General features: G+C 56.7%; 2 protein-coding genes across 2 annotated transcripts; both read left to right on the top strand.

The window, feature by feature from the left end:
• Positions 1–1,432: 1,432 nt before the first annotated feature.
• On the top strand, positions 1,433–13,875 carry SCARF2 (scavenger receptor class F member 2; the record flags this gene model as incomplete). The annotated part of the gene is given in 12 exon segments (XM_079543702.1): positions 1,433–1,738; positions 1,740–1,978; positions 5,103–5,161; positions 6,186–6,287; positions 6,447–6,966; positions 7,041–7,259; positions 7,698–7,826; positions 9,412–9,515; positions 9,581–9,698; positions 10,985–11,106; positions 12,137–12,289; positions 12,692–13,875. Coding segments are annotated over 12 exon segments (3,078 nt in total). The 5' UTR covers positions 1,433–1,609.
• A 6,552-nt stretch (positions 13,876–20,427) lies between these two features.
• LOC306953209 (protein DGCR6) lies at positions 20,428–26,697 on the top strand (the record flags this gene model as incomplete). The annotated part of the gene is made up of 5 exons (XM_079544078.1): positions 20,428–20,543; positions 22,099–22,259; positions 22,450–22,550; positions 25,290–25,430; positions 26,614–26,697. The coding sequence occupies 5 exons, from the start codon at positions 20,428–20,430 to the stop codon at positions 26,695–26,697; spliced, it is 603 nt and encodes a 200-aa protein (XP_079400204.1).
• Positions 26,698–27,770: the final 1,073 nt, after the last annotated feature.

The raw sequence follows: 27,770 nt of genomic DNA, 5'->3' as shown, positions 1-27,770 counted from the left end.
CTGGGAGAGGTCCGAGCACACGTGAGCAGGGCTCCTTCCAAGGGGCAGAGCCTGGCTGTGTCCCCACCGGATGGTGCTGAGTGCCCCAGGGGCCACGGCACGGTCCTTCCCCGGGAAACAGCTGCAGGGAATTCTTGAACCATTGACAAAACAGCGTATTTTTCCTTTGCTTTGTCTTTGGAAATGCTATAATGCTGGGGTTCCTCTCTTTCTCTTTTGCTGGTGTTTTCCAAAGCATGGTTCAGTGGGAGGAAAGCACCTGGCAGTGCAGCTCCAGCCCAGAGCCTGAAGAAGGAACTGCAGAGTTGGAATAGAGAGCTCTGAGGTGGGCTCGTGGAGCACCAGTGCTGCTCCTCTTAAAGGCAAAAACCTCACTGGGACCAGAGGGAGAATAGGAGCAGTTGTGGCTGATGTCCGTGGGGTGTGCATCACCTCCAGCTCTGAGGGTGGGCACCAGAGCAGCCCTGCTTTGCAGGCAGCCTGAGGGTCCTTGTGCCTCTTGGGGAATGCAGGGTTCACAACAGATGGATGGATGGATCCATCCTGCCTGTAGGACAGGGCCAGGGATCTGCTGCCAGCACTGTGGATACAGGGACAGGGGACATGGCAGGAGTGGAGAGAGGTGCTCAATGATTTGAAATCTGAGGTCAGGGAAGGCAAGTAGGTGGGTGACAGTTGTAACACCCAGGGAGTTGGGAGATGGTTTCTGCACAGACAGGGTAGGAGGAAGCTGAGTGCAGCTCGGGAACGGTGTCCCCATCCATGTTATTTCAGGGCAGTGACATCGGTCCCCAATGGCTGCCACCACTCAGCCCCTCCCTCTGCACCCGTGGCTGCTCGCATCACGATCTGCCCGTGCACAGGGACAGGGTGAAAGCAGCTTCCAGGCATGGCTCTGCTTCGCGGGTCCCCATCAGTGACCTGGTGACAACACAGCTCCGTGGGAAAGTAGCCCTAGGAGGTCCTGGTTGCTCCGTGCTGTGGCATCGCTGCTCCATGGACCAGAATGTGATAAATCCAGGAGTCGGCGGTGAGCAGCTGCTCATCCGCTCTCTTCACTCGCGGTGTTCGGGACACGCCCCGGCTCTCTCCCGTCAGATGCGGTCGGAGCATCCTCTCCTGGAGGCGTGCGGTGCTCAGAGGCAGCAATGCAAGAGATGCCCGCAGCCCCTCGGCAGGAGAGAACACAGCCATTCCTATTAAAACCATCGATCCGAGCGCCCGGGATAGCCGGTCCTGCACGGAGCGGCGATGCTCTGTAGTATTCAAGGGACACTGTTTATGCAACCACGTGGCAGATGCTCGGCGTGTCCCCCGTCCACGCGAGGGATTTGGGATTGCTAGAAGCGCTCGATGAGCCCCCCCACTTCCTAACTGTGTCCCTCTGAGGGAGTTACGAGTGGCTGCCGCTGCGGGCACCGCTCGGGGCTGCCGGAGCCGGGCACAGCCTCCATCGGGGCTATCGGGACTCCGGATCCTGCCGTTCTACACCCGCACCGCCGCTCCGCAGCCCGCACACCGCTGCCGTCGGGGCTCGGGGCCGGGGTCGGGCGCGGGGAGGAGGCGGCGGCGGCGGCCCCCGGAGCCTGGCCCGCCGTCAGGGGAACCAATGCGGAATTTCCTGGCTGCCGGCGGGGCCCCTCCCGCCGCCGCCGAGAGGGGCGCGGGGGAGGCGGCGGCGGCGGTGGCGGCGGCGCGGAGCTCGCACTGCAGTTTCCGTCCGCCGAGAGCGGCCGTCGGGGCAGGGCAAGGCAGGGCAGGGCAGGGCGGCACCGGGCACCGCGCAGCCGAGCCGAGCCCCGTATGGGATGGGCCGGGTCGGGCCGGGCCCCGCCGCGCCGACGGCCATGGCGGCCCTGGGGCTGCGGCCGCCGCGCCCAAAAGGAGCCGCGGTGCCGCTGCTGCTGTTGGCGGTGCTGAGCTGCGGAGCCGCGCAGGAGCTGAGCCCACGGGGCAGGAACGTGTGCAGGGCTGCAGGGTAGGAGAGAGGGGAGGAGAGGGCAGGTGGGGCCGGGCGGGCGGCCGGGAAGGGAAGGGGGGGGAGGGCGCGGGCCTGGGAAAGAGCGGTGCGGGGCGGTGGGGAGGGGGCGATGGGTCCCATCGTGGCGGGGGGAGATGGAACCGGGTGTCCCGGGTTCGGATTTTAGTGTCCCGGGTCCGGATTTTGCTGTCTCGGGTCTGGATTTTTGATGTCCCGAGTTTGAAGCTGTGTGTCCCGGTTCTGAATCTCGGTGTCCCGGGTCCGGATTTTGGTATCCCGGGTCCAGATCTCGGTGTCCCTGCGCCGGTCCTGCAGGGAGAAGCCGGTTCTGAGCGCCCCGGGTGTGGTCCCGCAGTGGGATGCGGGATGCTGCGGGTGTCCCCCGCTGGAGCGGCTCCCGGAGCGCTCGGGGCGGCCGCGTTGGCAGCACAGGGACAATACTTGGCGTTGGCTTCAGAGCAAAGGTGCCATCCCCAGGGTCGCCCTCTGTCTGTTCCCCCCCTCCCTTTCCCCTCTCGGCCTCAGTGGTCCCAAAGCTGCCTCATCCCGCCGAAGAGACCCCTATATGGGGGGGCGATGGGGGGAAGGGCAAGCCATAAATGCACCTTTTTACATCTCGCCCGTGAGGTCAGGAAAGTCCACAAGGAAAACATGTGCTGCGCGCTGGAGAGGCCGCATAATGGCTCCATTCAGCCCGGCCGCGGGGCGCTGGTGCCCCCTCCTCAAATTACAGTTTCCGAAGGAGGTTTTGCCAGAGCAGCACAGCCTCAGTACTCGGCAGGGGGGGAGGGAGGTTGCACCGGGTCTCCACATCCCCCTGTAAAACCGGTGCCCAGCAAAGCTGTCGCTTGGGGTGGCAGTGGGGCTGCAAGTGGTGACCCTTGGGGCCAGCCCAAGAAGCTGCGTCCATGCAGTTCTGTGGATTGCATAGGGTAGGAGAAAGGGATGTGCTTTGGAACTGTTTGGTTTTGCTGTGTGCTAAATGTGACTGCTCCTCTTGAGCTCAAAGCTCTTGTTAAGTTACCATGTCCCCCTTCTGTTGGAGAAGCAGGGGTGCAGGGTGATGAGCGCAGGCGCTGTGTGTGTGGGAATTGCTGTCTCCCTAACTCTCCTTTGGCCATTCTTTTCCTGTATGAAGAATTTCCTTTTTGCCACACAAGGCACCGAGTGACGGGTGGTGTGGAGAAAGAAGGGGCTCGGCGCCAGGGTGATGCTGCTCCCCAGTTTGGGCAGTGGTGTGTGAGCACTGGGATGGGCGTGCAGCTGGAGCAGGTGGCAGCGGTGCTCTGGGCTGTGGGGTTTTCACCTCCATCCGTTTGTGCAGCTCCCAAACTCTCAGCAGGATGCAGGACGTGGGATGCTCAGTGGGATGCAGACAATTCCCAGGAGCAGGGGCAGCTCGGGCTTTGCCCCATTATGCGCTCCTTTTCATCTGCACCAGTGAAATCCCCATCAGTTTGGCAAAGTGATTCTTTTTCCCCTTTCTCGAGGGGAAAAGGCAGTAAAACAGAAAGAGAAGGGATGTGCCGAGGGTAGCAACGGGTCCGTGGGCAACCTGAAGGATGCTCTGAGGCTGAGCCCCGGTCCCAGCTGTGCTGTGGGGTGCAGGGAGGTGGGTCAAGCTTTGAAATCTGAGCGCGTTGGTTTGCTGTCAGAGCAGCTGATAAGGGAGGGGAGGCTGAGCGGGGAGGTGTCGGACACGGCCCGGCGGAGGCGATTAGCTATCTGCCAGGAGATAGCTTTAATCCCAGTGCTGCGTGTGGGCTGCCCTAAGGACCCACTCATGGTGCTTCAGTCACAGTGCAGCGCTATGGGCGCCGTGGTCCTTCCTTGGGCAGGATGACCCCCTTCCCACCCATCCCCAGCAGAGCTCATGGGGCTTTTGGGGAATGAGACCGCACGGGCACAACCCACGCTCCGTCATGGCACATTTCAACCCATGGAGCCCGGTGGATTTCACTTTGGGTCCTCCTGTCCCCGCACGGAGAAGCTTTGATTGGTGCCCCATTGCCTTTCCTTGTGTGTTTCATCTCCCTTCCAGGGCACAGCCCCTGCTCCAGCCCTGGGCGCAATCACAGCGCTGTGTAATCTCACTGACGGACGGAATGGATGGAGCTATTTTGGTCTCCAGCTGCAAGGCATTTTTTCCAGGCCCTGAATCATTTTTGTGGTTCCTTTCTGCCTCCCGTCCAATTTTTCAACATCTTCCACGAGAGGCGGCCACGGTGCTCCCATGTTGGTGCTGCCCCATTCGGCCCAGCCCGTGTCCCACCGGGGGCTGCTCCCTGCTACCCCCCAGCCCACAGCAGCTCCTTCTGGCAGCCAGACGTGGTCCTGTGACTGCGCTGCGTTTCACGAATACTTCCTCGCTGTCTCCTCCTCCTCTTCTGCATTTGTTACATATAAAGGAAAAAAAAAAAAAAAAAAAAAAAGAAAAGCTTTGCATTCCAGGCTCTGCCACTGGTCCAGCCCATGTCAAGTTTTCCTCGACTGCAGCATGCCTTTGGATTGCTCCAGAGCCTCCGGGATTGCTCCCATCCATGGGGTATAGCTCCAGTTGTGCGGGCAAAGCTGCACAAATTGAAGGATGTGATGGGTTTGTGCTGAGAAGAGGACGTCCCCTCCTCATGGGGTGTCCCTGTGCCCCTCTTCTGAGGGCTGTAGTGGTTGAGAGGGGATGGGGTGAGATGCCACCATCCTACCTTGGGATGCCATCCCCGTGCTGCCACGATGCCAGGCACCAAACCCATCTGTAGGTTCCCATAAGCACTCCTTGGCTTTGCCCAGGCTTTCCTCCCTCCTATCTATTATTTTCCAATGCCTTGGTTAAGAATACGCTCATTTTAGTCTATCCTTTAAATCACATCTGGTGGTAAAATAATCCAAGCCATTTTCTGCACGTGGGGCACACAGATGTTGGGTACGGTCGTCCCATGCCCAGCACTGCTGCTGTTTTCCTCCTTGTTCTCTGCTGAGCCCTGCGCTGAGCTGGGTACCCCGCGCCAAGCATCTGCATGGCAGAATTGGTTCTTGATATCATCACAGCATCGCTGGCAGGTTTCCAGGAAGGACAGCAGCTTTCCAGATATCCCAACCATTTGTGGACTTATTTTTCCTGCAGCTCCTCGGTGCTCGTGTGCTGCCCAGGATGGAGGCAACAAGGAAGCGAGTGTCTGATAGGTAAGCAGCAATGCTGAGGTTGTGAGACAGCCCTGGAGCTGTGTAGTGCACCCCAGCTCGCCTTGGGGTGCAGCCCTTGGACACGAGATGCAGTGTGGTGACCCCTGCGTGCTGCCACAGTGCTGGAGGGCTGTGGCAGAGGATGAAGGCACAGCCACGTGCCATTGCAGAAAGGCACCGGTGCCACCGAGCCCACAGGAAGCCAGGGAAGCCCCTGCTGTGCCACCATGCAGGATTTGGGGACCCTGTGTGTCCCCTCAGTTTGGGGTGGCAGTGGTGCCCAGGCAGCCGGTGGGCTGCAGACCCCATAACCAACTAACTCACCCTGCATGCGCCCTCATAACCACTCGCTGCATGCAGCTGGTGCAGGAAGGGAGAAGGATGCTCAGCGGGGGAGGATGGTCCCGCAGCAAACTGTCCCCATCTCCTCTCCCCACTTTCCCCCAGGCTGCTCTAACCGTTAGACTCACTGCCTCTAACCTGTTCCATCTGTCTATTTTAGGGTTTTCTATAGTCCCCATCACCGTAGGTCTAACAACGGCCAGGTAAGGCGCTCGGTGCGGGTGCTCTGTTCCCCCTCTCCTGCTGGCCAAGGGCACTTTGTGGGGCCATGGGGCCAGCACTGTGCCATGCCCCAGAGCTCGCTCCCCTTTGGCACAGGGGAACTCGTGGGCTGGGGGTGCTGGGGCAGCACCTCCATAGGGAGGTTAGAAGGAAGGGAGCTGTGCTGGTGGCTGCTTGTGTTCCCCTGTCCCACGTCCCACATCTCGCCTGCAGCACAGGGATGGGAGAGCAGGGTGGTAGGGGGCTGGGGCAGGGATGGAGCCGGGGATGGTGGCAGGAGGATGGTGGCATCACCGTTGTGATCGCCATGCAGTGTCACAGTTCGGTGACCCCCGTGGTGCCACCATGCACCCCGTCCCCTGCTCTGGGGGTTGGGGACAGGGATGGGATGAGCCTGGTGGCACACAGTGGGGACCATTCAGCCGTGTCCTCACGCTCTGTTGTCGCTCCATCCGCCCAGCCGTCTGCGAAGGGAATTTCACCTGCAAGGAGAACGAGGTGTGCGTGAGACCCGGCGAGTGCCGCTGCCGCCACGGCTACTTCGGTGCCAACTGCGACACCAGTGAGTACCAGTGGCACCACTGGGGCACCCCAGGGTGGGCCACCTCATACAGGGAGCCTGTCACCTAAGCGTGCTAGGAGCAGTGGGGATGGAGAGGAGCAAGAGGTGCCGCTTGCGTGGGGTCACCCATGGCTGACTGCAGCGCTGTTCCACCTGCAGAGTGTCCCCGTCAGTTCTGGGGCCCCGACTGCAAGGAGATGTGCAGCTGCCACCCCAATGGGCAGTGTGAAGATGTGACGGGTCAGTGCACCTGCAACCCCAACCGCTGGGGCCCCAAATGTGAGAACATCTGCCTCTGCAAGCACGGCAAATGCGACCAGAAGACGGGCAAGTGCACCTGTGAGCCCAACTGGTGGGGTCCCCAGTGCTCCAGCTCCTGCTATTGCAGCCACAATTCCCAGTGCGACCAGCAGACAGGAAACTGCCTGTGCCAGCCGGGCTGGTGGGGCCGTGGCTGTAACAACCAATGCTCTTGCAACAACTCACCCTGTGAACAGTTCACCGGGCGCTGCCAGTGCCGTGAGCGCACCTTTGGGCCCCGCTGTGACCGCTACTGCCAGTGCTACAAGGGGAAGTGCAACCAGGTGGATGGCACCTGCACCTGTGAGCCGGGCTACCGCGGCAAGTACTGCCGTGAGCCGTGCCCAGCTGGCTTCTATGGGCAAGGCTGCAGGAGGAGGTGAGTGCTGGGGCACGAGGAGGGAGGTGGGAGCTGTGGGGTGCCATGTGCCACGTGTCCCTTGGTTGTTGCAGGTGCGGGCAGTGCAAGAGCCTGCAGCCCTGCACCGTGGCGGATGGGCGCTGCCTGACGTGCGAGGCGGGTTGGAATGGCACCAAGTGTGACCAGCCCTGCTCGCCTGGTTTCTATGGGGAGGGCTGCGAGAAGCTCTGCCCCCCCTGCAAGGATGGCCACACCTGCAACCATATCAATGGCAAGTGTTCACACTGCAACCCCGGCTGGATTGGAGACAGGTGAGTGCTGCACGGCCCAGCTGGTGCATGCTGGTGCATGCTGGTGCATGCTGGTGCAGTGCTGCGTCCCTGCATGGGGTCTGGGAGTGGGTGCACAGCTGGGGCAGCGGGAATGGGCTGAGCCTGCTGGCATGGGGTCATAGGGAGCCTCAGGGACCCCAAAGCCAAGCACATGGGGCCATGCGATGCACAATGCCACGGTGCTTCTATCCGCTCAGTGACCTTAACAAACAGCGGGGCTCAACTCTGAAACTTTCTTGGAGCCACCTGGGGTTGGGTCTGAGGCTCTGCAGCACCTTTATGGGGCCGACAACACCCAGCCCCATCCCCTCGCACAGAACAAATGGGAAACAGAATAGGATGACCAGGATGGGCACAGTGGGGGGCACCATGAGAAATCCCCTCTCTGGTGCTTCAGCTGCCTTCACCTCTCCCCAGGTGTGAAACCAAGTGCCGCAACGGGACGTATGGGGAGAACTGTGCCTTCGTCTGCAGCGACTGCGTCAGCGGGGAATGCCACTTCGAGACGGGACGCTGCCTGTGCCGCGCCGGCTCCCACGGCACATAGTAAGCAAACTGCTGCGGGACCCCGGGCACTCAGCACTGCTTGGCATCACCTCCATCCCCTGTCTGCTCCTGCCCCTGGTTGGGGTGGGGGTTCCGAACAAACCTGAGGCGGCAGCACCCGATCCCCCTGAGCTCAGCAGGGCGCTCTGCAGGGCCACCGTGTGCCTCTCGCTGAGCTGCCGGATGGGGTTTCTTGACGAAAGGATTTTGCTTTAGGAAATGGCCATTTGGCAAAAACAAATGCCTTTGACAAAACTCAGTTTTTTTGTGTGTGTTTTTTTTTTTTTCCCCCAAGTTCAGGGTGGAATTTCTAGCTGAAAACAGAGAGAAAACCACATCCCAGAATAGCACATAGCCTCACGGGTATGGCATCTGTGTGGTGCTCCCTCTCCCAGCAGCAGCTCTCACTGGGGGCTGCTCACCCAGGAGGAGCCCAAAGCCCCCCAGCCCTTTGGCTGTGCCCATCTCCAACCAGCAGCAGGCCCTGTCCTAATGCATGCTCGTCCCCTTTGCTTTCTCCCAACGTGAAACAGAAGCGCTGTCTGAAAGGAAAGTGGCTGGAAGCACTGGAGGGAAGGCTGCTGAAATGTGTGCAGTGGGCATAAAGCCCTCTATTGCTCCACATCATTCCCATGGTATCTCCTGAAATCAGTCCGTCTGGGGTAGAAATATGGGTCCAGCTGATGGGTGTAGCTTGGACTGTCTGGGAGATATCCCTGCTCCCATCCCTGCATCCCCCTGCAGCTACTTGTGGGAGTTCAGGGCACGTGGCTCAGCCACGGCGGTGCTTTGAAAACCAGAGAGCGTGAAATGTGGCTGAGCCAAGGGAGCAGCTGCAGCCCCAGGAGAGAGAGGCTGGGATCGGGGCCACGGCATTGCCAGCTGGGAGCAGCTGGTGTTGGGCTCGGGGCCATCAGCCCCGCTGCATCCATCCCAGTGCCCATGCTGTTGGCAGTGGGGTCCCGCATAGCATCATCCCAAACTGTTGCTGCCCCCAGAACTCTGAGGACAGGATGCTCAGTGGGAGGGCACCCAGAGCCTGGGCTGTTTTGGGTGGTGCCCAACGCATTGCCCACCTTCCAGCCCTGGTTTGTGCTCCTCTCCATAGTGCTGAGCTGAGAGGCTGTGCCCTGGCAAGGAGGGCACTTCGGCCATAGTTGTTCTCCCTTCTTACATACAGTGAGCTGAGAGGTTTCCAAGCTCATGGGCTGCAGTGGAAGGGCTCCATGTGTGTGCTGGCTACGCATGGGGCACATGGCCACATCACATTAGCAGTGCTGAGCTGAGACCCGGTGCAGATGCTCTGCTGGGTTGGCACTGCTGATGGGTTAGTGACCCGTTGTCACCGCAGTGCTACAAGCCTCGTTGCAAAGCCTTGTGCAGCACGTGGGGGTGGAGGAGGGCTCTCAGAGACAGCAAACGTGGGGACAAGCAGGAAGATGGCACAGTCCCCCATGGGGATGCTGTCAGTGCAATCCAGCGCTGTGTCACCTGTTTTTCCCAGAGTAGAAGGAGTTTGGGAAAGGAGAGCAGGGAACATCCCCGGGATGCATCACCCCACCCTCACCCCTCACCCTTTCTCCAGCTGTAACCTCACCTGCCCGCCCGGCCACTATGGAGCCAACTGTGCTCAAGCCTGCAGCTGCCACGACGGTGCCTGCGACCCGCTGACGGGCGCCTGCCACATGGGTGAGTTGTAGGGTTGGGGTGCTGGGATGCCTGTGGCTGGTGTCTGAGCACGCTGTGTCTTGCAGAGGCCAACCAACGGATGGGGGTGATTGGGGCCGGAGCTCTGCTGGCGCTGCTGCTCATCCTCCTGCTGTCGCTGCTCTGCTGCTGCTGCGTCTGCCGCAAGAAGGATGAAGGGCACGGGTGAGTGGATGCTGGCAGGGAAAGGGGAGGACAGAAGGGAGATGTGGGGCAGTTTCCCATCCTCATGAAGATGGGGAAAAGAGAGCACAGGGTGGGAGCAGGAGGACCCTGCACTTCAGGGGATGCCTCCTGGCTTTGTGTCCCTGTTGTTGGCTATCACCTCACTGGGACCCAGTGGGTCCCCAGGGCTGGAGCCTGCAAAGGGAAACCTAGAGCATGCTGAGTTATGGCTGCGATCCCCAAAATGGCGCGGGGATGAAGGCAGGAGTGTGCACAGCAGCTCCCACAGCGGGGCTGGGCTGCAGGGTCTGCAGGACAAAGTGAGCCCCTCCAGTCCCTGCTGCAGGGATGAGGACAAGGGATAGGGATGGGGACAGGAGTAGGGATAGGGATGAGGATGGGGACAGGGATGGGGGTGGGGGTGGGGATGGGGATGGGGATGGCTGCTTATTGGGAAGAAAGGGGCTGGGGGAGCTCCACCAGCTGCACAAAAGCCGTCCCTCGTGCCGCCGGCCGCTGTGCAGGAATTTTCCGGAAGCCTCTGCTTGCAGCCGTGCCAGCTCCACTCCAGCCCAGCACATCTGGTTTGGAGAGCCTGTGGGCTGCATGTCATTATGCCGCAGATAAAAGGAGCCACTTCCCAAACTCAGTGCTGCTCGGAGAAGTCTTGCATGGGAAATAGCTCCAAAGAGTTTCCTCTCCTCGGGCGCTGCAGGGTGCCCAGATTCCCAACTGCCATCTCAATGTCCTGTCCCAAAGCGTTCCCAGTGCCAGGAAGGGCTGTGGCAGGGGTACTGCAGTGGCCGTGGGTGCACACAGGTTGAGTGGCATTGCTGCACAGAGCCTCTTGCTGCTGTGGCTGCGGATAATTGCATGAAAGCTCATCCCCGAGAGACTTTAAAACCAGAGAGCAAATAAAGAGAAGCCACGTGTTTGTTTGGGGTTGGGATTTTTTTATTTATTTTTTTTATGTTTTCTGAAGTTAATCATATGATTCAAGGGCCTGGATGGGAGCTGTGGGTGTTTGGGGCACGGTCTGGCTCTGCCACAAGGCGAGCTGAAGCACACGGCTGGCAACAGCCCTGACCCCTGCCCTGAGCCATCCTGGGCTTCCGCTGGGGCAAAACCAATGGGGAATACACTGCTGTGGCATCTCTCTGTCCTGCCTCTTCCCCAAACCCTTCTTCATGTTCAGCATCCCTGAGCCTCCAGCTCGATGCATGGTTCCACGATCGATGGCCCCGGTGTGACCATTGCCCTGACGGGGTCGTTGTGTTTCCCTGCAGAGCAAATCAGGACCCGGTGGCAGCCAAGAAGCCTCCGAGACGCTTGTGTGGGCGCTTCAGCCGCATCAGCATGAAGCTGCCACGCATTCCCCTGCGCCGCCAGAAGATGCCCAAGGTCGTAGGTGAGGCACCGAGGGGCAGAGCAGGGCCAACGTGTGCGACCTGCTGTGCTTCTCCTGGCCCCAAACCCATGCAAAGCGCCCCAGGGCCAGGGAAGCATCCCCACTGCAACCCAAACAGGGGCCGTATTTGTGGAAGGGGCTGAGCAGGGCTCGGGGAGGAGGACAGAGGGGGCTGTGTGCGCGGGGCTCAATGGGGCTGTGTGCGCGTTTCCTGCAGCCGCCCCGCAGCAGCTGGCTCCCACCCAGCAGCGCTGTGTAAACACAGAGGAGAGGGAGGGGATGGCCCCAGCTCCAGGGCTCTGTGCATTACAACCTGCTGTGGGGTTGGGGCTATGCAGCGAGGCCACCCAGGACCCCGGAACAAAGGGATCCGTGCCAGCAGGCAACAAGGGACCCAGGCACGCAACGGCTCCGACCGCTTGGGGCTGGCCTTGGAGAAATAACATCCATCCATCATCATCTGGCAGCACAGGGACCTGCAGCCCTGCTTTGCTAGGGGCAGGCAGGAGCCCCAGCACATCTCGGAGCTGCTGTTGGTGCTCCTCTTCCTCCAGCCATCCCCTTGGTCCCATTCAAGTCCTGGAGATGCCGCGTGGCCACAAGTCCCAGCACCCCGTCACGCCTTCTCGCAGGAAGCAGTGCGCTTCATCTGCTTCCAACGGTCTGCTTCTGATTTTCTCTTTTTGGGTTTTACAACAAGGAAAGTCATGCCGGAGTGGCTGCCTCCCCCACTCTGGGCCATTTGCTCTTTAAATATCTCCACTGCTTTTGCTCTGGCTCTGGAGTTTCTCTCAGCCTCTGCATCCTCCCCCATCCCTTATACAACAGGGTCCCCTCGTCTTGCTGGTCCGTTCCTGTCTCAGGTTTATTCCCTCTCACATAGACATCTCCATGATCTTTTATCCCCTGCACAGTGCTGTGTGTGGGGAGCGTGGCTGCTTGCAACCATGGCTCATCCCAGGGTGGGTGAAGCAGGGCTGGGCCCCAGCAGGGCAGGCACTGGCTGATGGCCACTTTCCTGCCCTGGCAGTAGCTCACCACGACCTGGAGAACACACTGAACTGCAGCTTCATCGAGCCACCTTCAGTGGTGGAGCAGCCTTCCCCGTCCTGGTCATCCCGTGGTTCCTTCTCCTCCTTTGACACCACGGATGAGGGGCCAGTGTACTGCGTGCCCCATGAAGGTGAGACACACGGGTGCTTCCCTGGGTGCTGCATGTAAGGACGAGGGCTGGAGGTGGCCCTGCGATGGGGAAGGTGGGGGTCCTGTGGCATAGGGGGACCTGGAGGCATGCAGAAGAGGTAGGGAGGGACCAGGTGAGACAGGGCAATGGGGAGCCCAGTTTTGCCTCTATCCCACCACTGTGCATGGGTTTTTTTTTGCCATGAGGGCAACAAGGCAGTGGCGTAGGGTCCAGAGAAACCCTATAAGTGGAGGTGCTCAAGGCCAGGCTGAATGGGGCTTTGGGCAGCTGGAGGCAGTTGTCTAACAACGGGATCAAGTTGGGCTGGGTGGCATTTTAAGACTCCCTTCCAACCCAAACCATTCCGTACCTTCATGACACATCCATGCTTTCTTCCCACAGAGAGCGTGGGTGACGGCAGGGACAGAGCACCGTCCTCCAGCCCCGGTGAGAAGCTCGTGGCCCCAGCCAGCGGGGAGGAGGCAGCCGAGTACAGCTTCCTGAAGGAGACGGGCTCTGTCAAGGCCTTCCATGCCGACAGCAGCGAAACACCCCTGCTCAAGTCCTCGGACAGCGAGCGCTCATCCTGCGGGTCAGGCTCGGCCAGCGCCGCGCTCTATGCCAAGGTCGCCCGCCTCTCCAAGCATTCCAAGGAGGAGGAGGAGACAGCGCTGTCCCCAGAAAGAACCAAGCCCCGTCCTCCCGACCCGTCCACCAAGCCCAAGGTATCCTGGATCCACAGCCGTTACAACTCCAGCCAGTCCAACTCGCTGCCCAGCCGCTCCCCAGAGCCAGCGGCCGCCCGGCCCAGCAGCCCTGAGCACAGCCAAGGTTTGGCCAAAAGGAAGAGGAGCCCCAGTGAGACGTCGGCTGGTGTGCATGGCAAAGCAGAGGAGAAGGGTGGTGGTGGCACACGTGGCAAGGAGAGACCGCAGAAGCACGCCAAGGAGCCCGGTGTCCCCGAGGGCAAAGCCAACCTTGCCACAGAGCCCCAGTCGCCTTCAAAACCCAAGCAGAGGAGCAAGGCCAGCTCAGAGCAGATGGAGAATATCAACGGGGCGGTGCAGAACGCCTTCAAAAAGATGGGCGGCTTCCATGCAGAGCGGCGGGCCGGGGAGGCGCCACGCAGCCCCAGTGCCGGCAAGCCGCGCTCCGAGGCTCTCCATCCCCACCTGGCCTCCGAGGCGGCCACGCTGCTGGCAGCCCAGCTGAAGGAAAAGACTCAGAGCCTCAACAAGGCGGAGGGCAGCGCCCGGCCCAACGGGGTGGGGGCCCAGCGGGAGAAGCCCACCCCACCCCAAAAAGCCAAGCGCTCGGCAGCCGCCAGCAGCCAGAAGGCCAGCAAGCCCCTGCTGCCCACCTCTCCCAACCTGCAGAAACTGATCCCCGCCACGGCCGAGCCGGCGGCTGGGGGCGAACCCAGGCGGGTGGAGAAACAAACCGCGGTCAGCGGCCAGGACCCGGCTCCTCTGGGCGAGCAGACGGCCAAGAAGACACCCATTAAAAAGCCCCCCAGGAAGAAGAGCCGAGAAGCCACCCTGGAGCCGCCCAAAGCAGCCGTGGTGCCCACGCAGACGGTGCCGTAATGGGGAGCTGGGCACCTGGGAAGGACTTGTGGTGCCTGGACTGGAAGAGCCCCCAACCTCCTCATTCCACATCTCTCCCCTCATCCCCTTTTCTCCTGTCAGCCCATCTCCTCCACTGTCCCTGGACCTGGTACCCCCCTGGCGCTGTGCTCTCCACGCAGGGATGCAGGAGCCGGGGGCCCCCCCCTTTTTTTGTAGCAGTATTATCGATCGCATAAGCAGTGCTTGTTGTACTAGACGTACCCATGTTATATTCTGCAGTAACGGAGCCGCTCGCTTCCCACGCCCCACTCCACTCTGCCAGGTCCCCACCGCAGCGCGGGGGCAAAGGGGATGGATGACACACGGGGCCATCGCCGGGGACATCCCCGTGTCCTCACCCAGACCTCCCTGCACTGCCACGTCAGCTTCTCCCCTCTCGGAGGTGCAGCCCCCGGTGCCGCCGCACCGCTCCCAGCGTGGGGTCGAGCTGGTTTCGACCGATGCCCCTGGCCCCAGGGCTGCTTGTGCTAGGAGCGGCAGCAGGAAAGCACTATTTAAGGCCCGGGCTGCACAGCACTTGGGGAAGCTGTTGTGGCTTCAGGAGGGATCTGGCCAGTGGAGTCAGGTAGATGGGTTTGGTACGACAGAGCCTGGCATCTCTGCAGAGCGCTTTTCTAATAAAAGTGTATTTCTTCCATACCCGGGTGCTGTCTCTCCGTGCCCCAGGCTGCCCATGGAGCATCGCCTGGCCTCACTCGAGCGCTTGGGATGCGGGGTCCTGAGTGGGATGCAGTGATACAGGAATGGAGGATGTGTCCCAGTGTGAGGCCAGGGGGTGACCCCTAAAGATAACGCTATTCAGCGGTGATGCAGTGGCACAGGATGCCCAGGCAGTGGTGGAGTCACTGACCCTGGAGGTGCTCAGAGCCATGGAGATGTGGCGCTGAGGTACGTGGTCAGTGGGCATGGTGGGGTGAGGTTGGACTTGGAGATCTTAGAGATCTTTTCCAACCTCAGTGATTCTTCTTCAGTGATTCAAGTTAGACCACCACATATTGTTTTATGCTGATTTTTTCTGCACGATAGGACTCTGAATCCCTTTTCCAAGCACCCCGCTGTGGCCTGCAGGCTTTCCCCCCACCACTGCACATTGGTTACCTCTAACAGAGAGCATCATGTGATGCACAGCACTGTGAATACTTTGTTTTATGGTTTCCAGCCTCTGTTGATTTGCGGATCCCTAAACAATTTCCCCTGCAGCTGTGAGCCCCACTGGAAAGTTCACACTTAGCATAAATAAACTCGCTTTCCTTCTCCTCTTGAGGCCTTTGACCTCAAGGCAAAACCAGCTGAATCCCATCACGAGAGGAAGTTGTAACACGGAATAATAACATAGAATGAGGGAATACAAAAGCAAGCAGGTCTTTCCCCCCCGCTCCTCCCCAGGGATGATGCCCAGGTGGCATCGTGACACAGTGATCACCAACCCTGCAATGGGCACTGAGCACATGGTGGCCCCAATCCCCCACCAACCCTGTGCCATTGGTGTTTTTCCCATTTTGTCCCCATTTCCAAATAGCAAAAGAGGAGCCGTCGGGTTGGAAAACAGCACATTTGTTTTGGCTTGGCCCAGAGAGCGGCGATAAAAGCGAACCCGATTGCCAGCTATTCATTTCCTATTTCAGGCCCTACCAAAAATAAACTCAAAAAAAGGGAAATTCAAATGAGAATGAAATATGCATGAGACAGCGAGCTGCTAGGGTTGTATAAGGAAGCACTCGTCGTTTGGGGAGCCGCAGTGCTGGCAGTGTTTGATGCTGGGGGGGATTGCAGGGGGCTCAGGCACTGCAAACAACGCATGGACCATGCGCAGCGCCTCAAGTGTTCGTGGGCATAAATGATGGGGAGCAGGAGCCTTCTGCGAGCAGATCTGAGAGCCTGAGCTTTTGTTGTAGCTCTGTTCAGTATAATTTAGGAAGGCATGAGTGCGTTTGCATCCAAGCACTCCAACAAGACCGCTTTGACAGAAGATGGACAGAGGCATCCCACCACCACTACCTGATTTATCCCCGCGCCTGCGCTGGCCTGGATATGGGGGAGTGCTCGTGCTTGTTTAGTCTGTATGGGAGCACAAATCATGGCGCTGTGTCATGACTCTGCCAGGGTCTGGATTTCATTAGGAGCCACATGATCAGTGCGGGCTGCCGCGGCTGGCTGCGCTCCCTCTGTGCTGCACAAGACATGGGGGTGATGGCTGAGGTGCAGTGCTCAGCATCCTGCCCACAGGTGACCCCAACAGAGCCTTTTCATTCATTGCATCCCCTGTGCTCATTGCAGCCCTTGCATCCTTTGCACCCCTTGTATCCTCTGTATCCTTTTTGCTCCTTGCAGCTTTTACAACCCTTGCAGCTCACTGCATCCTTTTGGAGCTCTGCAGCCCACTTTGCATCCTTTCTGCCTCTTAGAGCCCTTGCAACATTTCCAACCCATTGCATCTTTTGCATCCCTTGCACCACTCTCTTGCATTCTTTGCACCCCACTGCATCATTTGCATCCTTTGTGCCCATCGCAGCCCTTGAATCCTTCACATCTCTTGAATCCTGCTGTAGCCCTTGTATCCTTTGCATGCCTTGCAGCTGGTGCCCCTGTGCATGTGCTTCTCTCTCTCACTCCTTGCTCACACGCAGGCTGTACCATAGGGTGGTATGAACATATCCCCCAGCATCACCCAGCCCTGCTGACAAATCTGCTCTGTGAGCAGTGCAGACATGAGGGGCCCAGAACACCCCCTCCAGCCACCAAGTCACAACCAGCTCCTCCATAGAGACCCTGTGTTCTCCATGGGAGCCCCTAAATCCAGACCTTAGTTTAGCTACAGCTCAGGCTGAAATTCCCGTTCAGATGCTCAGCTCCTGAGGCCATAGCAGGGGAACACATTTACTGCACAGCGCTCGTTAAGTTTGGATAAACCCAGTGTACCCAAGGAGGTGGCTGTGAGGCTCCCGTGGTCCCCCCTCACCCAGAGGATGAGTGTGCAGGGGACTGAGGTTGGATGCAAGGCTACAGAGGTACCAAGGGTGGTGACCACACACCCAGCACACCGGCTGGCAGAGTGCAGGACGGGGATAGAGGAATAGATGGACAAATCCCCCATATCTCCCAAATCCCCAGCCCAACCCAAAGCTGAGATCTGGGCTGTGGGCAGGATGCAATTTGGCTCTTGATCTGAGAGCTCTGGCACTGCTATGCCCCCAGGCTCCCCATCACTTCCCATCATCCTCTACCAAGAAGGTTTTGGGCTTGTTTATGCCATGGTGCATTGATCTCTTTTGGCACAACTGGCTGCCCAGTGGAAACCCACAGCAGCTCCTGGCTCCAATATGGTGACTCAGAGCTGTGGTGACACAGCCACTGCCCCATGAGGGACACCGGGTTCTGGCAGCCATCTCCTGCGGATGGATTTGTGCTCGGGTTTCTCTGGAGGATTTGTTCCTAATTGCAATGTGCTCTGGTTGCAAAAAGGAGCTATCGCAATGCACGCATGTGCACACTCTGTTTGGATCAGGAGCTCAGCATTTCTGACTGGCCAAACAGGACCTCCAAGGGAAGGTAAAAACCAGGCTCCCTTCCTCAGGTGTGCAGGGAGCAGTGGGCACCTGTGACCGCATCACCCTGGGATCTGAAGCCTCTGAGTCCAGCCACCACGATGCCCTCCAGGCTCTGTGAAGAGATGATGATGCGGCATGAGATGTGAACACCTGAGCCCCCAAATCCTGCCCTGGAAATGACAATCCACGTGCTGCTTGTGGCACTACTGCTGATGCCATCTCCCTGCTGCCTCCCCATCAAGAGCCCACACTGCCTCAGGTCATCAGCGTGCCCCTGTCCCCATCCCTTATGGCACTCAGGCAGCTCCAAGCCCCAGCTCTGAATCAATGCCCCCAGCTGCCTTTCTCCAGTGCTGCCCCAATGCCCTGTCACCTCCCAGCTCTTGCACAAAGGCAGTGCTGGCCCTACACACTCCAAGCCCGCTGCCTCATGGCGTGCACACCGGCTCAAATATCCCTGCTGGTTCCCACAAGCAGCTCAGCCTTTCCAAAGCTCAGCCCTCGAGCCGGGAGGAGGCAGCACCCTGAGCCTGCCAAACTAATGAGAAGCGCATGGGACCCACATCTGGTAGCGATTGAGGGGGGAGCAGCGTTGGGAACGAAGGAAGCACATATTTCCTGCAGCACAAAGGAAGGGAGAGGAATGTTCACAGCAGAGCAGAACAGAGTTGGGGCCCTGGGGCGCAGGTCCTTCCTGCAGGCTGCTCCTTCACTTGGGGTAGGGGCACAAAGGCACGAGCAGCATCAGATCTGCGGACCCTCGTGCCAGCAATGGGGTTATGCTCCCATTAGAAACAGATTGGGAGCAGAAAACACAGAGCCAGCAAACTGCCTGAGAAGGGTTACGGGCTGGAGAGATCAAGGCAAGGGCTGCTCTGTGCCGCAACAACAGGAACGTGACTGGGACAGGGACAAGGCAGGGTTGTGCTCAGCAGAACGGAGGCCATACGGTACCACAGCACCACGTCAGGGCACTTGGTCCTGTGCTGGTACTGGGTGGGGTCCTGGCTCCCATCCCTGCTCATCCAAAGCTGCTGGAGGATTTGCAGGTTATGTGGCCACAGCGACACAAAAACAGGGCCCTGGGGCAGCAAAATGCTGCCTGGTTGGGATGCAGGTGAGGCAGGGCGAAAAACAAAACATCCAAAGCTGAGTGTCTCATCCCACGATGATTTAAAAACTGCAAGGTGGTGCAAGTCCTGTCAGCCACTGCACAGCGGGAGCCCTGCTCTGCCTGGCTGTTTGTGACACCCCTGATGGCACGGGGACACCAGGGCTTGCCATTGTGGCTGTGGCCCTTTCCAAGAGAGCTGAGCTGGAGCTGTGCAAGGCACATCAGCGACGTCCCCAGCATGTAGCAGCAGTCACCCAGCAGGGAGCACAGGAGCCAGCCCACAGGTAAGGACTGCAAACAGCACCCAAACTCACACATCTAGCCACAGCTCTCAGCACATCTTTGTGGCAGAGGATGGGGACAGAGGTCCTGGGATGGTGAAGCCAGTGTATCAGCAGCACTCTGGTACTCTGCACTGCCCCAGCCGAGCTGAGCACCACAACTAATCCCTTTAAATTAAAAGCCTGTGTTTTCCATCCCCTACAACCTCAGCTGTAAGCAGCCAGGCTCTGCTCCACGGCTCTGCCTTTGGCAGCTGCAGCTCAGCAAAAACTCTTTGGCAGCTCCTGAGAACAGGGTTAGGAAAATGTAGGTGGATTTGCCTGTTAAAAATACATGGTGAGAGTGAGAGGGATTCATCATCATCCCACCCAAAGCCTGGGATTTGGGGATCACCCTCTTTGAGTGGAAAAAGGAGGCAGCCAAGCAAAACCCGAAGGGATGATTGATATTCAGGGACACTGCAGGGATGCCCCGTTTTCCCTGGGTGTGTTCTGTGTTCTTCTTTGCCCAAGGAGGCTGTGGATGCCCCATCTCTGCAGGCATTCAAGGCCAGGCTGGATGTGGCTCTGGGCAGCCTGGGCTGCTGGTTGGCGACCTGCACACAGCAGGGGGTTGGAAATGAGATGATCATTGTGGTCCTTTGCAACCCAGGCCGTTCTGTGGTCCTCTAATGTGGACACCTCAGCTCCCATTGGGCACACAGTGCAGTTCTTGCGAGCTCTGAAATCACATTAAGAATCACTCCTTAAGCTTTCAAATGCATTTTGGTGCATCGTTCATTTTGCTCACTCGGGGCAGGAACCTCTCCACGTGGATGGCTGGAATTCATTTGAAACTCAGCCTTGTGAGGAACGTCTTAAATATTGATCTCATTACCTGCTCACAGAAATGGAAGGAAGGAAGGAAAGGAAGGAAAGGAAGGAAAGGAAGGAAAGGAAGGAAAGGAAGGAAAGGAAGGAAAGGAAGGAAAGGAAGGAAAGGAAGGAAAGGAAGGAAAGGAAGGAAAGGAAGGAAAGGAAGGAAAGGAAGGAAAGGAAGGAAGGAAGGAAGGAAGGAAGGAAGGAAGGAAGGAAGGAAGGAAGGAAGGAAGGAAGGAAGGAAGGAAGGAAGGAAGGAAGGAAGGAAGGAAGGAAGGAAGGAAGGAAGGAAGGAAGGAAGGAAGGAAGGAAGGAAGGAAGGAAGGAAGGAAGGAAGGAAGGAAGGAAGGAAGGAAGGAAGGAAGGAAGGAGGGAGGGAGGGAGGGAGGGAGGGAGGGAGGGAATATTTTCATTCCATCCCAGCACGTGACGTCGAAATGAACTTAATAAACTCCACGCGTTTGAAAGAATTATAACAGAGGGATCTGACAGCAGCGTTTCCCTACACTTCGGACTGATCTCCCGCACAGGGATGCGGTGACCCAACAGACTCGGCTCACCCTGCGCCAAGGCTCAGGAACTGCCTGGGCCCGCACCGCCCCTTACAGCCCGCACCGCCCCCCCGTCCGGCCCCGCGGCCCGGGGAGGCTCCGCCCGCACCGCCGCCTGCGCCTGCGCCGGGCCCTGGCGTTGTGTTGGGCCCGGTGGGATGGAACGGTTCGGTGGTTCTGGCTACGAAGCGGCGACGGCGGAGCTGTCCCGGCAGCAGGAGCGGCATTACCGGCTGCTGTCAGAGCTGCAGGAGCTGGTGAAGGCGCTGCCCAGGTACGAGGGGTGGAGGGGAGCGGGGAGGTGTCCGTTGGCTCGGGGTCCGTTGGCTTGGAGTCCGGACTGCAGCTCAAAGCCTGGGCCCCAACCCTGAACCCGGCTCCGTTTACAAGCCCTGACTCCAAACCCTGACCCCAGCCTCAAATGCTAACCTTGACTCCAGCTCTGAACTCCAATCCCAACTCCGAACCCTGATTCTGAACCCTAAGCCTGATCTCGGTTTCAAACCACGACTCCGAATCCCAATCTTAATCCCAGCCACAACTCTGAACCCCGACCCCAACTCCAAACCTTGATCCAAACCCCAATTCTGAGCTCCATCCCTAACTCTGTACCCTGACCCTGAACCTCAATCCTGACCTCAGTTCCAAACCCCAACTCTGAACCCCAATTCCCAATCCTAATCTCAGCCCCAACTCGAAATCCCAACTCCAAACTTTGACCCAAACCCCAATTCTGAACTCCGACCCTAACTCCAAACCCTGGTCCTGTACCCCAGTTCCTGACCTCAGCTCCAAACCCCAACTCCAAACCTCAGTCTTAATCCCAACCACAACTCTGAACCCCGACCCCACTCCAAGCCTTGACCCAAACCCCAATTCTGAGCTCCAGCCCTAACTCCATACCCTGACCCTGAACCTCAATCCTGACCTCAGTTCCAAACCCCAACTGTGAACCCCAACTCCAAACCGTGGCTCAAATCCCAATTCTGAACTCGCAACCCTAACTCCAAACCCTGACCCTGAACCTCAGTTCCTGACCTCAGTTCCAGGCCCTGATTCTGAACCCCAGTTCCCAATCCTAATCCCAACCTCAACTCCAAACTTTGACCCAAACCCCAATTCTGAACTCCAACCCTGACTCCAAACCCTGACCCTGCACCCCCAGTTCCTGACCTCAGCTCCAAACCCCAACTCTGAACCCCAGTCTTAATCCCAACCACAACTCTGAACCCCAACTCGAAACCTTGATCCAAACCCCAACTCTGAATCCCAATCTTAATCTCAGCCCCAACTCTGAACACTGAACCCAACTCCAAACCTTGACTCAAATCCCAATTCTGAACCCCAACCCTAACTCCAAACCCTGACCCTGAACCTCAGTCCTCACCTCAGTTCCAAACCTCGATTCTGAACACCAACCCCAACTCTGAACCCCAATTCCCAATCCTAATCCCAACCCCAACTCTGAACCTTGGCCCAGACCCCAATTCTGAGCTCCAACCCTAACTCCGCACCCTGATCTCAACTCTGAACCCCAACTCCGAGAATGCTGACCCCAATTCCAAACTCCAGTACTGATCCAACCCCAACTCCAAACACTGAGCCCAATTCCAAGCCTCAGCCTTACCCCTCCAACTCCCAACTCTTATCCCTCCAACCCCAGCCTCCAATCCCAACTCTGAACGCCAGCTCTGACTTCAAAAAGCCCAACTCTGACTTCAATTCTGAACCCCGGTTCCAAACCTCAGCCTTAACCTCAACTCCAACCCCCAATTCCAAGCTGTAACCCTGATCCCAGCCCTAACCCCGACCCCGCTGTGTCCCTGCAGCTCCTGCCAGCAGCGCTTGTCCTACACGACGCTGAGCGACCTGGCGCTGGCGCTGCTGGATGGGACGGTGTTTGAGATCGTGCAGGGGCTGCTGGAGATCCAGCACCTCACTGAGAAGAACCTCTACAGCCAGCGCCTCAAGCTGCATAGCGAGCACCGCGGTCAGCAGGGAAAGGGATTTGGGGTGGGGGACCCGGGGGGCGTTGGGGTGAGGTGGTGGTGGCGGGGCGTTGGGGTCGCGGGTGTGGGGAGTTGCAACCAGGAGCCTGGGTCGCCGCAAGGAGGCAATGGGGAGGTGTGGGGACAGGGGTGGGGGTGTTGTCCTGATGCTGTCCCCATCCCTGGGCGCAGGGCTGAAGCAGGAGCTCTTCCACCGGCACAAGGAAGCCCAGCAGTGCTGCAGGCCGCACAACCTGCCGCTGCTCCGCACCGCCCAGCAGCGGGAGATGGAGGTAAGGGGGGAGCAGGAGGGCGCAGCCACCCCTCACTGCCCTTCACGTGAGCACAGAAGTTGTCGCAGGGGTTCGCAGGCATTTTGCTACCAGGAAATGCTGGTTGTCCCAGCACCGGAGCTGGCACGGTTTGAGGGATGTCACGACCCCTGTGAACTCCAAAGGGTGAAAGCAGGGAATGCCTGAAAGTTGTGATTTACTCGGTTACAGTGGTAAAGGAGGAATAACCTGAGGTACCTAAAGGCACAGATTGATTCTTGGTGTTTCCCAAAGCATTTCTGGAAAAGAGCTTCAGCGTGAGTGGGACATTGAGTCCCAAAGGTCTGAAGATCCTCTTATCTACCTGTTAGTGATAAGATAAAGACAGTTTTTAAAGTAGGGGAAATTACAAGTAGCTGGTTATCTTAATCTGTGTAATTTAAATGTATGTGTGAAGCTACTTTACTTCACGTCAGGCAAACATGTAACTGTTTAAATGTTGGCTTTCTCCTGACCTTTACCCATAATAACCACAGCCTGAGAGCCCTTTTGTTTCCTCTTCCCTCATTTTCTATTAAGATGGCTGAAGTCAGGCTGGGCCTGCATCCCTTTCACTGCTGTGTGTGATGTGTAAATGCATCGTAATAGTAAGTAATAATCCATGCTGTCTGTTCCAAAGCATTTCCAGTATTGCATTCATCCACTAGGCTTTGTTCACACTAGATGACAAACATACCCACACGTGTGGTTTTTCTCCTTGTGTTGCATCCTGTACAATTTCTCCCCACTTCCTTTTACCTTCCCAATTCCTTCCTGTGTTCTTTATTCCTCAGGAGGAAGTTACTGAAGTTACTTCTTCCCTTTTCTGTGTTCTGCTGTTTCTGTTGTAGAGCACTTTGAGAATGGATCCATCATCTTAGTGATGGGATTGTCTAATCAGAGCTGCTCTCTGGTTCAAGGACCAGCTCCTATGGGTTCCTATGGGATCAGTCCCACAGGAGAGATAATACCAGATATGGTTTGGGGATGTCCAGCTTCCTAGTGGTATCTATAGCCTTAAAAATAAAGAAACAATTGGCCTAGCATGGCAACTCCCCAGACACCTGAGCTGAAGCAAGGCTTGTGTTTAAGCCTTAGTTTTCTCAGAGTCTTTGGTGCCTTTCTGTGTCTCAGAATTGGGTGCCTGGCTCTAAATGGCACACAGATAACTAAGCCTCTCTTTTCAAACCCAAGGATGGGAAAGTCACTCCTTCAGCACAGTGTCTGCAGTATATCCAAAAATGGTTACGTGAGGCAGCTCCTTCTTCTTGGGAGTAAGAATTGCTCCTCATTTAGGTCAGGCCTTTTGCAGACAGTTGTTGATGCATTCATTTTGCAGACAGAGCTCAGTTTTTGTGCAGGCTGCTCAGGCCCAAATCCTCCATCGTTCACAGTCTGGCTTGTCCACAGAGCTTCCAGCTGAGCACATGCTTTCCATTCCCTTTTCACATGGATTTGTCCCTGTCTTTTAAACCACAGCCATCAATACAAGAAGTATCACCAGACCCGGTGACTTCTCTCTTTCTGTGCAGTAAGGGTTATTATTACTTTGAATATTTCTGGCTGAATGCTTGCCTTGGTTTATAATGTTACAGAGAGGCAGCACAGCGTGGGTAAAGTGTTTAAACTCGTGTCAGTTAGCTGTTAGCAGAGAAGGAGCTTTGTGTTTAGGTCAGGTTTGGTGTCTCCTGGCTTTCCCTGTGGCTTGAGAAGGAAGACTGCTGTTCACTATCACCCAGCAAGATCCTGCTGCCTACCCATGCCCCTTTCTGCAGCTAGCAGAACATGGTAGTGTTCCTAGAGCTGCCCACAGCACCTGATTTCTTGTGTGCCTTTGAATTAGCAACTGATCTCCATGTTCCAAGTGGAGAGGGTGATTTACACACTGCTGCTACACCTTGTGTCTGTGGCAAAGTGAGTTCCAGCTCTGCCATCCTGTGCTTAGGCAGTGGGTCCTTGCTTTTGTTGTTCCCTTTGTTCTGTTAAGGCAGAGCAGGAGGGCCTGTGTGCTTCTGATAGGGCAGTTTTGGCAAGTCCTCACTTGATAACATTCTCAGTTTGCCAGAAGCAGAGCCCCAGCAGGCTGCAGTTCCAAGCAACGCTTCTGCTTGCCGTTGTCAACAAAAAAAATAAGCTGTGCTTCCTGTTGCAAAGTTGGGAGTGGAGGAGTTTGGCTCTTTAGTGAATCAACAGGATCTGGGCCTGGTGTACTGCTGCAGAGCTGTGCTCGGAGAACATGCAAGCATCTGAGCTGGCTCTGGTGCTTTTTGCTCATCTGTGTCACTCCTCCAAGTCCTCCTGCAGTTTCAGCAGTGCTGTGAGGGATGTGTGACTTCTGGGCTACTGACTTCGCAGTGCATGTACTGCTGAAGTACTTGGCTGCAGCCTGCTGCTGCTCAGGAAAAGGCATTCAGATCGCAGTCTGCTGCTCACAGTCTCTTTCCTGGCTTCAAAATGCACTTAAGCAGGCTAGTCCCAGCTGTTTCCCTGTGCTCTGTAGTGAGAGGTAGCTCACTGTAAGGCATGGCAAGCACCCAAGGTAAGATCTGAGGCTGTGCTTGCTGCCCTCTGCTGTCCTTGGAGGAGGCAAAGTCATCCGAATTGCTGTGCTTTAAGGGTGTAGGAGCTCTTTGGTTTCAGTAAAAGATGTTGAGAGGAGGAAAAAAACACGGGATGAAGGTAAACATCCCCCCACCCATCTGCTGAATATTACCTTCTCAGGCTGTGGAGCAGCGAATTCGAGAGGAGCAGCGAATGATGGATGAGAAAATCGTCTTGGAACTGGACCAAAAAGTGATCGACCAGCAGAGCACCCTGGAAAAGGCTGGGGTGTCTGGCTTCTACATCACCACCAACCCCCAGGTCAGTGTGTGAGCAGTGAGGGTGAGAGCTGGCCGTGCTCCTGTGCCAACGACTTGTTTTGGTTTCAGTCTATTAATGAACTCTGAATTCTGGCTCGGAAAGAGTGATTGCTCCTTTGCCCCATCAGCTGGAGGGCACTGTGCTCTCAGCAGGTCAGGGTTGTAGCAGAGCAGCAGAAGTGCATCAGACAGGGCTCTTAAAACCTGAGAGCAGCCACCGAGGTTTCCTTTCTGCTGTCCACCACAGGAATGGAAAACTGCAGCTTCCAAAACTTCCTTGGGATGCCACGGAAGCTTGCAGTGAATACAGAAACAGGTGATTTTTTCACTGCGTTTCCAGTTGATTAAATTTAATTTTGACAAGGATGCATTAAGGAGAAAATCTGGCTTAAGCTCAGTGAAACAGCCGTTTTCTAAAGCCACACAATTTCTGCTTGTGTATCTTTAAGAAAATCCTTTTTTTTCCTGTTATTACTCATCTATATACTGAAATCATTTCTTTGTCCTCCCCCTCCCTTGCTCCTGCCTGTTATGTTATTTCTGACAGTAATAATTCTTAACAGGGTTCTCATTTGCTATTTCTCACTTGTTTGCCTTTATGATAGCTGGTAACCCTTGACTTCCAGTGCAAGAAATCACTGCTGGTGTCTGTCGTTCTTCACACATTTCCTGTCAGTAGATGTGTTTTCCTCAGTCTGTTATGTAAACTGCCTGTTCATGCAGTTGATATGCTTATTTATTTATTTTTTTAATACAAAAGTAGATTTTCATTCCCATGATGTAATGTCTACAAGCCTGAGTCACAGGGCAGAGCTTAGAGAATGGATGTTGCACCGTGTGCAGGGGACGTGCAGGCTGTGCTGCATGGCTTGTGAGCTGAACGTGAGTGAAGAACAAGCAGGTGGCAAGAGGGATACAAGGGAGCCATAAGCTGCTGGTGGTGTTATAGGAGGTGGTGATGTCAGCTCAGTGACAGCCGTGGAAAATTGGGTGCTTTGGAGGATGCAGGAGGGAACTGTATGCACCATCACAGCAGTGTGTTGCATGTATCTTTGGAGAGTCCTTGTCTTCTCCTGGAAAGGATCAGGCACTGAATGGTACCGTGGTACCAATGAGTCCTTCCTGCTTCCTGCAGAAGGGATGGGCTCTTCTTACCCTTGCATTAATGTCTTTCTGTTTTCCAGGAGCTGACTTTACAGATGAACTTACTGGAATTGATTCGGAAGTTGCAGCAGAAGGAATCTGAGTCGGAGAAGGCTTTTCCCTGAACAAGAAGGAGTTTTCTTCTGACTTCCCTCTAAAGAATAGACTTAATGCATTTGCTTTATGTTATATTAGGAAGAGGCTACTGGCCTTCAACTGCAGAATAGCTGAAACCCTTAGGTTACCTTTAGAGATAGGCCTCCAGAGCACAGAGCCTGAAGAGCTCCAGGCTGCCCTTCCACTCAGCAAAGCAAGAAGCATGGTAGCCCTTCCTGCTGTGTTGCACTGAGTTGCTAAGACAAGGGCTGACAGAGTGTTAATCTGCTATATCCAGCCTGCAGAGAGCAGTGTCACCTCTAAATTATGATCTGCTCTTCCGAATCGAGGAGGAGTGTTTGATAAGGGATGGGAGAGGTGAGTAACTGTCCTGTCAGACAGGAAGCAAGGTGTGGTTGCTTTCCTTTGCAGGCTCAGTGTGCAGGTAGTTGGCAGGTGGGGAAACAAAAGTTGAAGTTGTATCTACAGCAAGGTGTGTTTGTGTGTGCTGAGGCAGAAAGAACAGGCAGGCACTTCACAGAGAGACACTGAGGTGAATAACATGGAATTCTCCTCTGAGTTCTATTAAAATTCTGTACTGAACCATGGCATGATGTCAGTCGTGCTTTCACCTGACTCAAGCAGCCAAAAAGACATGGGAGCTTTTGGTTTTGTTACTCTAAAACAGCTCCAAATGGATAGAAATACTCTGCACAGCCCTCTGGGGCTGCAGTTTTCTGAAGGTCAATGGTCACACGTATGGGTTTTCTATCCCTGCTCTGGGTCTGCTCTGCATTGAAGCTGGGGAGCTGGAGTGGTGCTGAGAGCTCTCAGAGATGAGCTGATGAACCCTGCGGGCCTCAGGACTTGGTGCACAGGAGGAATGGGAGCACTTGTGTGCAATCAGAGCTTTGTGTGTGCAAGAAATGTGCCAGGTGATGTGCAGTGTTGGCTGCTCACAGGAGATAGGGTGGTGCGAGGCAGCGTCAGGAAGCAGCTCTCTTCAGGGATGAGTGGCTCTTCAAGTCAGAGCAGCTGCTGGAAGTGGATCAAGGAGTTCTGCCATCCTGTGCTGAAGGGCTTTGATGACACACAGATCACT

The sequence above is a fragment of the Tetrao urogallus genome (genome assembly GCF_951394365.1).
Source record: "Tetrao urogallus genome assembly, chromosome: 17".
In the NCBI taxonomy this organism is placed as follows: domain Eukaryota; kingdom Metazoa; phylum Chordata; class Aves; order Galliformes; family Phasianidae; genus Tetrao; species Tetrao urogallus.
Note: the sequence above shows the minus strand (reverse complement) of the source record. Positions and strands in the feature narration are given on the sequence as shown.